Raw genomic sequence first — 13285 nt, forward strand, 5'->3', positions numbered from 1 at the left:
TGGTAATTCTAGGTTTAGAACTTCTGAAACGTTTTTGTTAATACGATAAATATTACCGTTAAACCCCGCGTAAACACATGACTTTCGTTTAAGAACTCGCACATATAATTGCGACACTAAATGTGCCCTCCAGTTTATAGACCAGGGCTGAAGCCTTTGAAAATGGTAAAAAAACCATAATAAAATAATACTAGGATGAAACCCGTTGAAAAAGGAAGAGAATATAATAAAAATGAAAGAAAAATAATTTACAGGCGATCTGTGGTCGGGAAGTGCAATTTTAAGGGTAAAAAACTGTTTTTCTCGATTTCCGTCAAAACTACAAGCCCCATGGAAAAAAATAAAAAGACAAAGTTGTAGGTAATAAAAAGATATATACAACTTTTGCGATTACATTTTTTTCACATAACCTCAAAATTTATGTGAAAAATTCAAATAATTAAGTTTTTTGTTTTTTATTTTTATCTTAAACAAAAAAGATTTTTTATTACACGAAATTTGGTGAAAACTTACCATTTTATGTCCCAAATACAATGTAATTTTTTTGATTTGAAATATTTATTTTTTCACCTCATTTTTACTTAATATCGAAAAAGCACCCTAATTTTCAATCGAAATTTCTCGCGTCAAAATATCAGCTTTTTAAAAAAAAGATGGTGGCCTTTTTGTTCGTTGAAATCTCTTCTTTCTGATAATGTAGAAAAATATATACCTTACTATGGTAAATGTTCTCAGAAACTGCAAAGAAAAAGAAAAAACTCGAATCAGAAATTTTTTTAATCACTATGTACAATTTTAAGCTATTTAGTAAAACTTGGATAAGGTTTTTTTTTATTAAAGTATTTCAAGGATAAATTTATTTTCAATACACTTTTTGTGCATTCTATTTTTTCCGTCTTGTGTAACATTGTCAAATGTTTCGCTTATCTTAGAATATCCCGCTTCTCTTCCTGACGGCCCAGAAATCGAATGTAGCTTGTAGTTCGTTTTTTACCTGCTAGATGGCATTGTTGTTCTGCCGAGAACGCTGCTGCGCTCTGTCGTGCCTGCGTGAAACAATTGGAAGTGGAACTGGTTGTGAGCATTTTGAAAATACGTGTAAAACTCGTGGAACATATTCAATTGTATTCTAACGTTAAATTATTAAAAATCAGCAGTTTAATGTGTTTTGATACGTATATCTACACAGATTTTTTTATACTAAAACTATGATAATAAATTTCTTGCCTGGTTTATGTGTGTTTCCTTTATCAGTTGCGAATGAGTACTAGCAAATTACTGGATTATTATTTAATATAAAATATTTCGATTTACATAAAATTTGGCGAACATTCAAATCTCCTTTCATTGCAGTTAGTGATACAATGCTGACGGAGATGATATTTTTCTGGATATTTTGGAGTGTAATATAAATTTCTTAGTTTTGTTTTGTTCTGTTATTTCAGCTGTTTTACTTCTGTCGGTTTTAAAAAAAATGATTTAATAACAGTGTTAGTAAAGAAATACTTCAATATAATTGTATTGATTAAAATTATATTTGAATTGATGTCAGTCGTGCGGTCCTATTTTTACATTAACTTTTAAATTTGTATAATTTTAACCAACACACAACAACGCTTGCAGTTGATATCATTAAATTTTATTACTGGAACATTCTTTTAGGGACATACAGTACAACTTGATACGCTAAAGGAACAATTACCCAAAGAAAAAAAAACCTCGTAAAAACGATGAGCCGTACAGAAAAAAAAAAAAAGAATTGTTAGTCAGTGGTTTGAACCCGGATCATCCGTTCTGTGATTCTGTTTCCCGTTTCGCTGTGTTTGTTCCTTTCTGAATCTGATTCCTTCTCCGCTCTGTTCCTTGTTTGAGTTCTGTTCCTGTCTCCTGTGACTTAGCTGTCGACGAGATGTTGTAATTCTAAATTATTTTGCTTTTAATATTTTGCGTATTTGCACGCGATTTAAAATAAGTTCGTAACACAACCACCACGAACCTAGTCCTTTTTTTTAAATGTTTTTTTATGAACGTAAAAGCAATTTTTCATTTCAGAACTTTTAAGTACTGAAAGCATTAAACCATGTGATTTTGATATAGAGTTTTGGATGAACCATTCTTATGTGTTCTTCGTCTTGAAAATCTTTATTTTTAGTATGTCGTTCATAAATCATTAAAAAATACGTTTTCCCAAAACCCTGAAAAAAATGGGATTCTGTTGTTTGGGGTAAAAAATATTATTGATTTAATTAATTATATATTAAAAATAAGTTTGAAGACAAAGGCTATTTATCATACCATATGATTTCATCCTTTCTGAACTTGCTAAAGCTTACATTAAAAGCGCATTTTAAGTTCATAAAAACCATTAAATAAAGACTCGTTTGGTACAAAAATCCCCCATGAACAATTAAATATGGTTATATTAAGAATTTATTTAAAATTACGTGAAAAAATATGCAATACAGAAGAAAAATAATTAAGGATTGGCTTTACAGCTGTGTTGGATTTTAGTCTTGTTGCTTATTCCAGATTGTTATGAAGAAATATCTTGTAAATGGGTTGTTAGAAAAAATCTGTAATTGGTAAGGCAAAAACTTTAAGAATATTTGCCTTTTTTTTTCTTTCAAAATAGCAGACATAATGGATAAATTTTCTGGCGACGAAATTTGCAACAAAACGGAAAACGCAATGGTTGCATTTTGAAATATCTATTGAAATTTTCTTAGATAAAAAAAAAATCCCTTTCCACTCGGCCTCCAGATGCAGATAGATCTCCAAATTCAGAATTATTTTGAAACATCGTGGGAACTTAGCGAACATTTTGAAAATACAGGAACATTTTTGAAATTTCAAGTACATATGTACATACTTCTTCGTAGAACTTCTGGAATATTATCTATGATAATGACATAGCCATAAGATTCACACGGTGTGCGCTGCAGGTATTCAGGTAGATATTTTTGTGTATCGCTATTGATAAAATACCACCGAAAATAACTTGCCAGTGTTTGATAGTTTTTCTAAAACTTTTTTTACACAAATATGTACCCTTTTTTTACAGGAAATAATATATAACACTAAATATAGCTCGTTTGTGAGTTCTAATAGTGTACTTTACGTCTACATGCATTTTTATTATGATAATACCGGTGTATAAAATAACACAACGAAAATATAGATTATTGGTAATGCTAGACCTATATATATATATATATATATATTAATATATATATATATTAATATATATATATATATATATATATATATATATTAATATATATATATATATATTTAATATATTTTCAAAGCTAAGTAATAAATATATTTGTGTTTATATATATATATAACTATATTTAATATATTTTCAAAGCTAAGTAATAAATATATTTGTGTTTATATATATATATATATATATATATATATATATATATATATATATATATAAATCAGAAGCATGAGACTCTCACATAAACCATATTTTTCATGAGAGATCAGTTTAAAATATTAATTAGTTCCTCACTAATTTACTCAACATATTTTCTACCCAAATATGTGGATTTTTTTTTACATATCGTAGACTTTAGTGTTGTTTGCCACTAGAAAGAACGTCATACAATTGTCAAGTTTAAGGTTAAAAGTGAATTTCACCCAAAAGTGCACATGTGTACCTACCTACAGCTAACTGAAAATCTGTGACATACGACACACTGTTTAATGCTTAGCTTAAGATATATATATATTATATATATTATATGTATATTATATATATACATACATACATACACACATCCTTAAGCTAATCATTAAACAATTTTGTTCGCCCCTTTTGCGCTAAGGGTTGAAGTTATTAACTCCCTCCCCCTCCCCAAATCGCGCCACGTTCTGTCTCATCTAGATTTTCCTCTCTGTGTTGCAGTCAAGGTTCCTCAGATCCTGAAGATAACGCGGGCCAAGAGCGCGGAAGGTCTGAGCATCTTCAGCATCCTGCTGGACCTGTTCGCCATCACTTCCAGCGCGGCCTACCAGTTCAACATGGGCTTCCCTTTCAGGTTAGCGTCCTCCTTCCGAAACACGGAATTGCATGAGCACGTACCTACTATTAGCTTTGTAAATTTTCACCAGAATTGGTATAGTATAATTAGCCCAACAGTAGGTGTAGCTGATTTTTTTGCTGTATACTTCGTTTTGCTCTAAGCTGCTTGCTACAATAATGATATTCATAAAATTTCTATGCGTTGAAGAACAAAATTTCAATGTCACTTAGTGAAGTTTTTTTTTGCATGTGTTTTATTTCGTGTTGTGTTAATGATTCAAGGTGTATTACGGGCGGTATTCCTAGACGTTCAGGTAAGGTAGCGAATAATCACTGCCTTATGGGGATACAAAAGGACGGTCTCCGGGTAAAAGGTAACAAGTCAAGAATTCACTTTTTGCAGGAGAAACAAAAAACTCTTAGATAAAAATTGAATTTAAATACTTAAATTTTTCTTGCATTATTCTTTTATTTACCATATTTACCAACATATTTATCAACATAGTTGCCAATGATCAAAAATGCATTACCTATTCTAAGTATACTTAAGAGTTTAAGTGACTTGTTGACTAAAAATCACCAAAATGTGACTTGTTAACTTTTACCCGTAGACCGTCCAAACGTAACCTAGCTCTGGTCCGGGTTAGGGAAGACTCTTTAAGTGCGTCCCAGGCCGAAGCCTATACGCTTTATCATGCGGAATATCAAACAGTCATGCCCACTAGAAAATAAAGTAAATTAAATAGACTTTTTAACGAAGAAATCACCTAAAGAAAAAATGAGATCTTTGCAAATTCATATAACTGAACCTTCGTAAAAAACTACGGCGTATTTCGACTTCCTAGCATACTACGATTGTCCTTGTGTATTCACGTCTAGTGCAATTACTGTAAACTTACGAAGATAACCGTAAATTAACGAAGATCCCTGGATAACTTTAAAACCAGCTTTCTTCGTAAATTTAAGGGGATCGTTTTTAACAGTACAGGATAGATAGCATGCATCGTGTGCTTGTTAGGGGATTGGCCAGCCGTGGCAGTAATCGACTAACTCCCCTATCTTAACTCGATTACAGTATAACTATTTTATTTCGGGCCAGGTTAAACCTGCATAGACATATCGTAGTTCTAACACTTATTTAGGCTAATAAATTATAAGTAAACCCGAAGAAAACCAAATTGCAAAAACAGTGTTCAATGGATTCAGCATTAAAAAAAAAGCACTCGTAGTTATTAATATTAGCGTAATATTAAAAGTATACGTGAGGATATGTTTTTCAATTTTTTTTGTTACATTAACTGTTTTAATTCGTCATGAACATGCTTGTATGCAGTAGGGTAAGCATTAAGCAGGTAGGTTAAGTCTGGACTCACAATGATCTGTCTCATCCGTCATTCACTCGTCCGTTAATCATGTCCATGTGACATTTGGCCAATCAGACGGTCCGAAAAATTCCGTCCGTCCGTCCGTCCGTCCGTCCGTCCGTCCGTCCGTCCGTCAAAACTGGCCAACTTTCGACGGATGGACGAATGAAATGATCACATCAAAAATGTCTGAAAGGCTTTATCTTTATTTTAAAAGTTTTTTTTAGTTTGTTTATTTAAGCTAACACGAAAATATATTTAAAAAAAACTAGTTGTCTGTAAAGTTGTTGGTTTACGGACGATAGTTTAACGTGACAACGTCATAACAAAACATTGATGAACTATAACATTTATACATGTTTGCTATTTAACTTCTTCCAATGTGTTACTCTGTTAAGGATAGGACGATGATAGGAAAAGTAGGAAACGAACGGTAGTGTTTCAAGTTTAATGTGCCTCGAAAAAGTCAAATCGATGGTTGTTCCAATCGAGTGGATGAGAGATGAATGCGGCGCAAGCGTACAATGAGAGTAACGGGACAATGTGCGAAACGGGACACTTTTTCGTGCGTGCAGCCGGCGTTCATCGATTTATTAGACGTTGTCACGTCAATAAATATATTATAGTTTGTTTAATCATTTATGAGTGCTTAGCTTTCATGATCGTCAAACTGGTAAAACTTCATAAGATAAAATTTCCTCGACAGTACAAGCCTGAATAGTTTTTGGGAAGCATCCGAGTAGAAATATATATTGTGACAGACGTGCGGATGCTTTGTGAATCGTCCGGCTTGTCTCGGACGGCCGAATGACGGACGGACGGACGCGACGGATAATTGTGTGTCAATAGCTTTGAGTGCGCGACAGAAGAAGTCGGTCCAGGTAGTAGGGTTGGGCTGGACACGAGGTTCGCACGAGATTTTTTCTCGTCTCGCGTCTGTGTTTGGATAGAACCAGGGGCGCTCGCGCTATCGTCTCCCACTCCCGGGTGTCTGGATGTTTTCCGTCGGCCGCGACGTCGCGCTTGTTTTTTTGGTTGTTTTGGAAATTAATTTGGAACCGCGCGGGGTGATGAGGGGGGTAGAAAAAAAAGGATCTGGGGAGGGAGGTGAGATTATCCCAGCGGGGAGTTCGGCGCTTAGAAACTCGATTCATCATTAGTTTGGCGAGGCACTGCGAGACTCGCCGGGGAGTCGGTCTCCTCTGTTGGTGGATTTCCTGAGAGAGTGAGGAGGGGGGAGGGAGGTTATCCCATCTCCTCCACCTCCTCCTCCACCTCCTCTTCCTCCTCCTCCTCCTCCTCCTCCTCCTCCGCCGCCCTTATCGTCAAAAGCCTCCGCCGACGCCGAGCCTCGCACCTCCGTAGACGTAGCGTCACGACAGCGGGGCTGAGCCGTCATTTGCCGCGGCTGATGGGTCGCCCTCCTCGCTTCGTCCCGCCCTCCTTATAGCCTGTCCCACGCTCAGACTGCAGTTCGGAGCAAATGGCGCCCCCACTGTTGCCATATTGAATCCACCCAGCCTGGTAACAGTACTTTTTTTTTTGTTTACCATCTTTTATTACAATAGGAAATTTTAATATATATTTTTGACGCGACAACGTCTAATAAATCGATGAACGCCGGCTGCACGCACGAAAAAGTGTCCCGTTACGCTGTGTCCCGTTACGCTCATTGTACGCTTGCGCCACATCTATCTCTCTTCCACTTGATTGGAACAACCATCGATTTGACTTTTTCGAGGCACATCGAACTTTAAACCCTCCCATTCGTTTCCTACTCTTCCTATCATCGTCCTGTCCTTAGCAGAATAACACAGATCGCAAGAAGTTAAATAGCAAACATGTATAAAAGTTATAGTTAAAATAATCTGTTCGTTAAAGTAATAAACATATTTGAATTAATGAGTGCAAATAAAAGTAAATTTATCAGTTAAATTGTAGATTTCATTTCACTCCCTCTTTGTATCCATACAAAATAGTGATAATTCAATTTTATTCATAAAAGTATGCAATCATTTCATCAATGTTTTGTTATGACGTCACGTTAAACTATCGTCCGTAAACCGACTTTACAGAGAACCAATTTTTTTTGTTTATCATCTTTAATTACAATAGGAAATTTAAATATAGATTTTTTAATTTTACTTTTTATTTTTGTATTTTTCAATACCATTAAATAGTTAATGGCATCATCATATAAAAAAATCAATGCTAAACATCAATTATTAATTTAGGATAATCTTATTTGAAGCAGTCTGTCACTAACAATGACAGGGCTATTCATAAAAATTTACGCTCTACGAGAAAAAGCAAGGAAATTTAATATTAAATGTTGTAAAAAAAGGTGTGTGCGTGACAGTAGTGAAGCTTCTCGCTTATTAGGTATTGATAGAGATAAGTTATTAGTAATATTTTATTGAACAAGAGATAATAATTGAGAATAGTAAGGATGCGGGTATGATTTCAAATTGAAAAAAACTGAGAAGTAGACAAACAACAAGCAGCGTTACGAGAATTCCGTAGCATCAGTGTTGCGTCATTTCTACCTCTCCCCGGCCGTCACCCCTTCCGGCCGTTACAACAACTAGCATGTAGCATGGTACGCTATGTACCTAGTCCCCATTTGACCGTGCATGCGTTGGAGTGGCGTCGCCGTTGACGCACTCTCGCACGAACGCGGGCGCGAACGACTGGCGATAGTACACACCAAAGCGAACAGAGGCAGTCGCGGGAACAAGGTTAATGACGTCTAGAACATATTTTAGAGCCTGTAATTGGCGAGTTTGGGGCCTTTCAAAATCAGAACATATTTCCTAGAAGGCCTGCAAATTATGCATTTGAGATTCGCGACAGATTTGTTTCATTTTTTAATGCTAATAATGATAACAAACAAAGTTCCTATATCACTTAGTACGTTCAATTGCAAAAATCCTTGTAGTTATGTGTACCAATTTTGTTGTTATTTCTATAACTACCTATAATAATTAAATATTTATCTGGCATTCCTAGTATGATTCCTATTTCATCCCATTTCTTGTTTGTTACTCTGTTGTTTTTGTATCCTTCCATAGACATATTGTACAGCACTTCATTCACTTTTGCAAGGTCTATAAGTCGTTCGGTGATTTCATAATCCATGTTTTCGTCCAAACTGCTCACAAGTGCACACTGGCCGCGCGAACAACCCAGCATGTGCGGTCAGCTCGCAGCTCGCGCGTCCTGACCGCGCGAACTGCTCGCTCGGCGGTGTGTGTTGCAGCACTCAATCCTTAATGTTGCGTTGCTCGCGCCCGCGCTCGCGTTCGTGCTCGCCTTGGTGTGTCCACCGCCTCCTCGTCTAGCCTTTCCCCCACCACGTACCTAACTATTCCCCTTGTGCGATCGGAATTTTCGTAACGCTAGAAAATTGTACCCCCCTCTCCCTCAGAAAAGAAGCTTGTCTTCAAAATTGTTCACAAATGCAATTGAAACCTAGATGGCGTCTTTCAATGATGACTCCCAATAAATAAAATTAAAAGCAGGAAAAGTATTTCAAAAATTCTTATTCCAAATTTTATTTTAACAAAATACAATGTTTCAGATATGTTTTAGTAAATTTTTATTGCATTACAAAGTTGTGTCCGAAACGTTTTTTTATCCCTGGTGTACATCTGGCAACATAGCACATTCGAAACAAGGACAGCGCTAGCAGCATACGTCGTGCTTCGGAGAGAGAGAGAGTGAGTGAGTGAGAGGGAGAGAGAGAGTGAGAGAGAGAGTGAGAGAGAGAGTGAGTGAGAGAGAGAGAGAGAGAGAGAATGCCAGTTCGAATGCACACTGCAAACCAAGGATGAGAGACACCATTCCTTCCTTCCTTCCTTCCTTCACTCTTCATCCTCTCCACTCTTGTTTCCTTCTCTGGACCCGCGGTGGTCGTCTCCTTGGAGGATGATGGAAATTTAGGGCAACAGTGGAAAGATAAGCCATTATATTGTCACGATCCACCTTCAGAGGGGGGGCGAGAATCGTAGCTCTTTACATAGAAACAACTCGCTTGGCATCAACTAGTCTTAACTTCATAAAATACTTTACTGTACCTAGGATCATAGGTTCGTCATCCCGTACAGGATGTCTGGTGAGAGCTGAACTAAGGAAATTTTGCAAAATAACATAATACTAAATTAAAATTATTTTATTCTTAAAGTCAAATAATCAACATCATTCTTGACGAACATTTACACATCGGGATTAAAATTTAAAAACAATACTCTTCTTTACTTCCTTAACTACTGAACGATCTTACAAGAGAGAGAATGAGAGAACTTCACTAAACACTTCCCTAGTCCTTCCGAATACCTCAAATCATAATTAATACTTAAAATTAAAACAAAGATAAGTCCATACTCACATTTTCCGAAAAGCCTTTCTTGATCGATTACTTTAAAAAAATAACGTAGGGGCCTCTCCTGCCCTTGAAATCCCGAACGAACATTACATTTTAAAAACTATGACGCGTGACCCCTGACGAGGGCCATAGCCTCCGCCCGAAAGCTTGACGACTACATTATGACCTAACTTAAACTACATCACGAACGAACTAACTAAACAACTCGTGGCCACAGGTGAGACGCATAGCCTCCGCCTGAGTGAGCCCTGAGTCACCAATCACTTGCGCTTAAATTCGCGCGCCCTGCCGCGCCTAGCATAACAAAAGCTCGTTATTGAAGTCAAATTTACTAAACAACTAACTAGAACATCTGGGAAGACTACCCCCCCTCTACCCCGATGTGCAGGCCACACCGCGCGGCTTGTTACGACAGCGCGCCCCAGTAACTGCGGCCCGTGGCTGCGCCAGCGCGCGGCCAAACAAACAAACAAAATTCTGCAAGCCCGCAGCGCGCCGCGCCGGCCCCGTGCCCCAATTACATGGTCACGCCACTTGCGCTGACGAGTGAACAGAGCAGCCAGCCCAGAGTCCCGTCAGTAAAGTCCCTAAATTTGATTTCAACAACCCTGCAAAATTTCAACCCGCGACAATATACTTGAGATAAACGCATGTAATCTGAAATATGAGAACACGAACAATGACCAACATACTTAACCCCAAGAGAAACAAAATATTGAAGCGAATAAAGGTATTGAAAACATTCGATACATCCAAAGAGGTTGTTCATATAAGTACATTTTCCAACAGAGGAGGATGTTCCTCCAGCCCCACGCTGGACTCAGAACGGGCTGGTTATGAACACACATCCTGCGATGCGAGACACGGCAAACGTCGAAGGATCGTGGGGATCACCGCAGGAAGAAGCCGCGTGATTACGAACGCAACATTTTTCGTTAAACTGACGATTTTAAAAGGCCAGGTAAAATTAATTTTTTTTTTGACCTGACAGCGTCTAATAAATCGATGAACGCCGGCTGCACGCACGAAAAAGTGTCCCGTTACGCACATTGTTCCGTTACGTTGTGTCCCGTTACGCTCATTGTACGCTTGCGCTGCATCTATCTCTCTTCCACTCGACTGTTTATAAACTGAAGTAAAAAGTTAATTTGGTTTTCATTGCTTATTACAACAACAATTTCGGCAATAAAGGTTAATAATTATTTTTGCATTTTAAAAATCTGATTACTAGTATAGTTTCAAGTATTTATTCTTTTATTATTAAAATAAAAAATGATTCAATTTTATTCATAAAGTATGCAATCATTTCATCAATGTTTTGTTATGACGTTATCACGTTAAACTATCGTCCGTAAACCGACTTTACAGACAACCAATTTTTTTCCTTAAATAAATTATACCATATCACATAGGTGCCACTATAATTTACTTTTAACCTAAAAATTTCCAGTTTTACCCTACTCAATTTCGTTCTTCTTATCCGTGCTGCACAAAAAAAAAAGTTAAAAATGCGACATTGTCAGATAGTTATGCAAAAGTATGCGATGTGTACATGTATATTAATTTCGCGAAGGTTCAGCCACTACAAAAGTCGGCAAGTCAAGCGCCGTGTGAGACTTGAATGTTAAAACAGTGATTCGGAACGGCACATACGTCCTTGAAGGCCCGTGGTCGAGTCTCTCCTGCATGTCTTATCACGTGCGCGTCGAGTCTCCGAACACGACCACAGCTGACACTTGTTGAGGGTTTCATCGCATTGTGCAAACATGGCATCGTTCCTGCACAGAAGGAAAAAAAAAAATAAATTGGTTGCGTGTAAAGTCGGTTTACGGACGATAGTTTAACGTGACAACGTCATAACAAAACATTGATGAAATGATTGTATACTTTATGAATAAAATTGAATCATTTTTTTATTGAATTATCACTATTTTGTATGGATACAAAGAAGGAGTGAAATCAAATCTACAATTTAATTGATAAATTTACTTTTATTTGCACTCATTAATTCAAATATGTTTATTACTTTAACGAAGAGATTATTTTAACTATAACTTTTATACATGTTTGCTATTTAATAGGAAAAGTAGGAAACGAATGGGAGTGTTTCAAGTTTAACGTGCCTCGAAAAAGTCAAATCGATGGTTGTTCCAATCGAGTGGAAGAGAGATAGATGCGGCGCAAGCGTAAAATGAGCGTAACGGAACAATGTGCGTAACGGGACACTTTTTCGTGCGTGCAGCCGGCGTTCATCGATTTATTAGACGTTGTCACGACAAAAAAAGAGTTTTCTGTACTTTTACTTATGATCCCTTGGAAAACAAATGGCAAATAATAGTTTGTAATACTGTAACTTTGTACAACACATGACTGATTATTTTTTGCATATATTAAATACGTTTCTATAGAAACTACTGAGTATTTCTTACGAGAATTGGCGCATTATTTTATTATTTATTTGGTGTTTCATTCAATCTAATTTTTTTTTTAACCATGGATAAGTTATCGTATATTCAGTAGTTGGACTACCTATATTTTTGTTTCATTTTGCTTATTAACGTGCGCAGTTTTTGCTGGAAACAATGGCGGCTTCAGGATGACTTTTCGGGAGGGGCTATCTCACAAAGAAAGGTCGTAGTTGCAAAACTTGAAAGTAGTCAGATATTGGCCTTGGAATATTATTGACAAATTACAGGTTTCAAATACAGAACCTTAGTAGTTCCATGCAACTTTTGTACAGATAAAAGTTTAACATATGAAATTAAATATTTAAGTAAACATAAATATACACTAATCAATAAAATTGGTCTCGGGAGGGGCTGTCGCCCCCCCCCCCTCCCTAATGGAGCCGCGCTTGACTGGAAAGTTTTTCAGGGAACGCTTAACAACTTTTCAACTATACAAGGTACTGGAACAACACACAATCATAAATGCTGTGAACAATAGTTTGTTTGTGAGACAGTTGTTTTCGTGTTACTGTACAAATTGAAAAAAAAAATCTGTAGTTTTACATAAATATTTCTGTTCCATTTAAAAATATTTAAAAAAAAATACTTGTGTGGAAATATCGCGGTAGCTACTTTGCTGAGGATATGTAATCACATTCCCAGGCACGTTCATTGGTAATCACAGTAATGCATTCAATGAAAACACACGTGAAAGCAAACACTACAAAGGCTGCACAGAATACCTGACTTTACAATTGACTAGCTCCCAGTACCCGGCTTTGCCCGGGCTGAACTCAAGGGTGATACATTGTCCGCGAGTTAAGGCAAAATGGATAGCGCTATATTATGACAAGAGTGGTGGACAAAGAGAAATGACACACAATTACTGTTTGTACGTCTATGACCTATGCTTTTCTGTTTACCCGTGGCGATCGGTTGCAACGGTTTAGAAGTTGATGCGCTGCAGCGCCATCTAGCGGCGAGTTACAAAAAAAAATGGATAGCGTAAAAACCTCTGTGAAAAAATAAACTCTTCGATGTGCCAACTTTAATGGCG

The 13285-nt window shown here is 36.8% G+C and overlaps 1 protein-coding gene across 1 annotated transcript in view; it reads left to right on the forward strand.

Annotated features, from left to right (window-relative positions):
* LOC134534965 (mannose-P-dolichol utilization defect 1 protein homolog) overlaps window positions 1-13285 on the forward strand; it is a 117968-nt gene that overhangs the window by 15470 nt on the left and 89213 nt on the right. The window contains exon 3 of the mRNA XM_063373727.1: window positions 3917-4049. Coding sequence (XP_063229797.1) covers window positions 3917-4049 — 133 coding nt within the window. The remainder of the gene's footprint in view (window positions 1-3916; window positions 4050-13285) is intronic.

Source organism: Bacillus rossius, chromosome 8, assembly GCF_032445375.1.
Source record: "Bacillus rossius redtenbacheri isolate Brsri chromosome 8, Brsri_v3, whole genome shotgun sequence".
Taxonomy (NCBI): Eukaryota; Metazoa; Arthropoda; class Insecta; order Phasmatodea; family Bacillidae; genus Bacillus; species Bacillus rossius.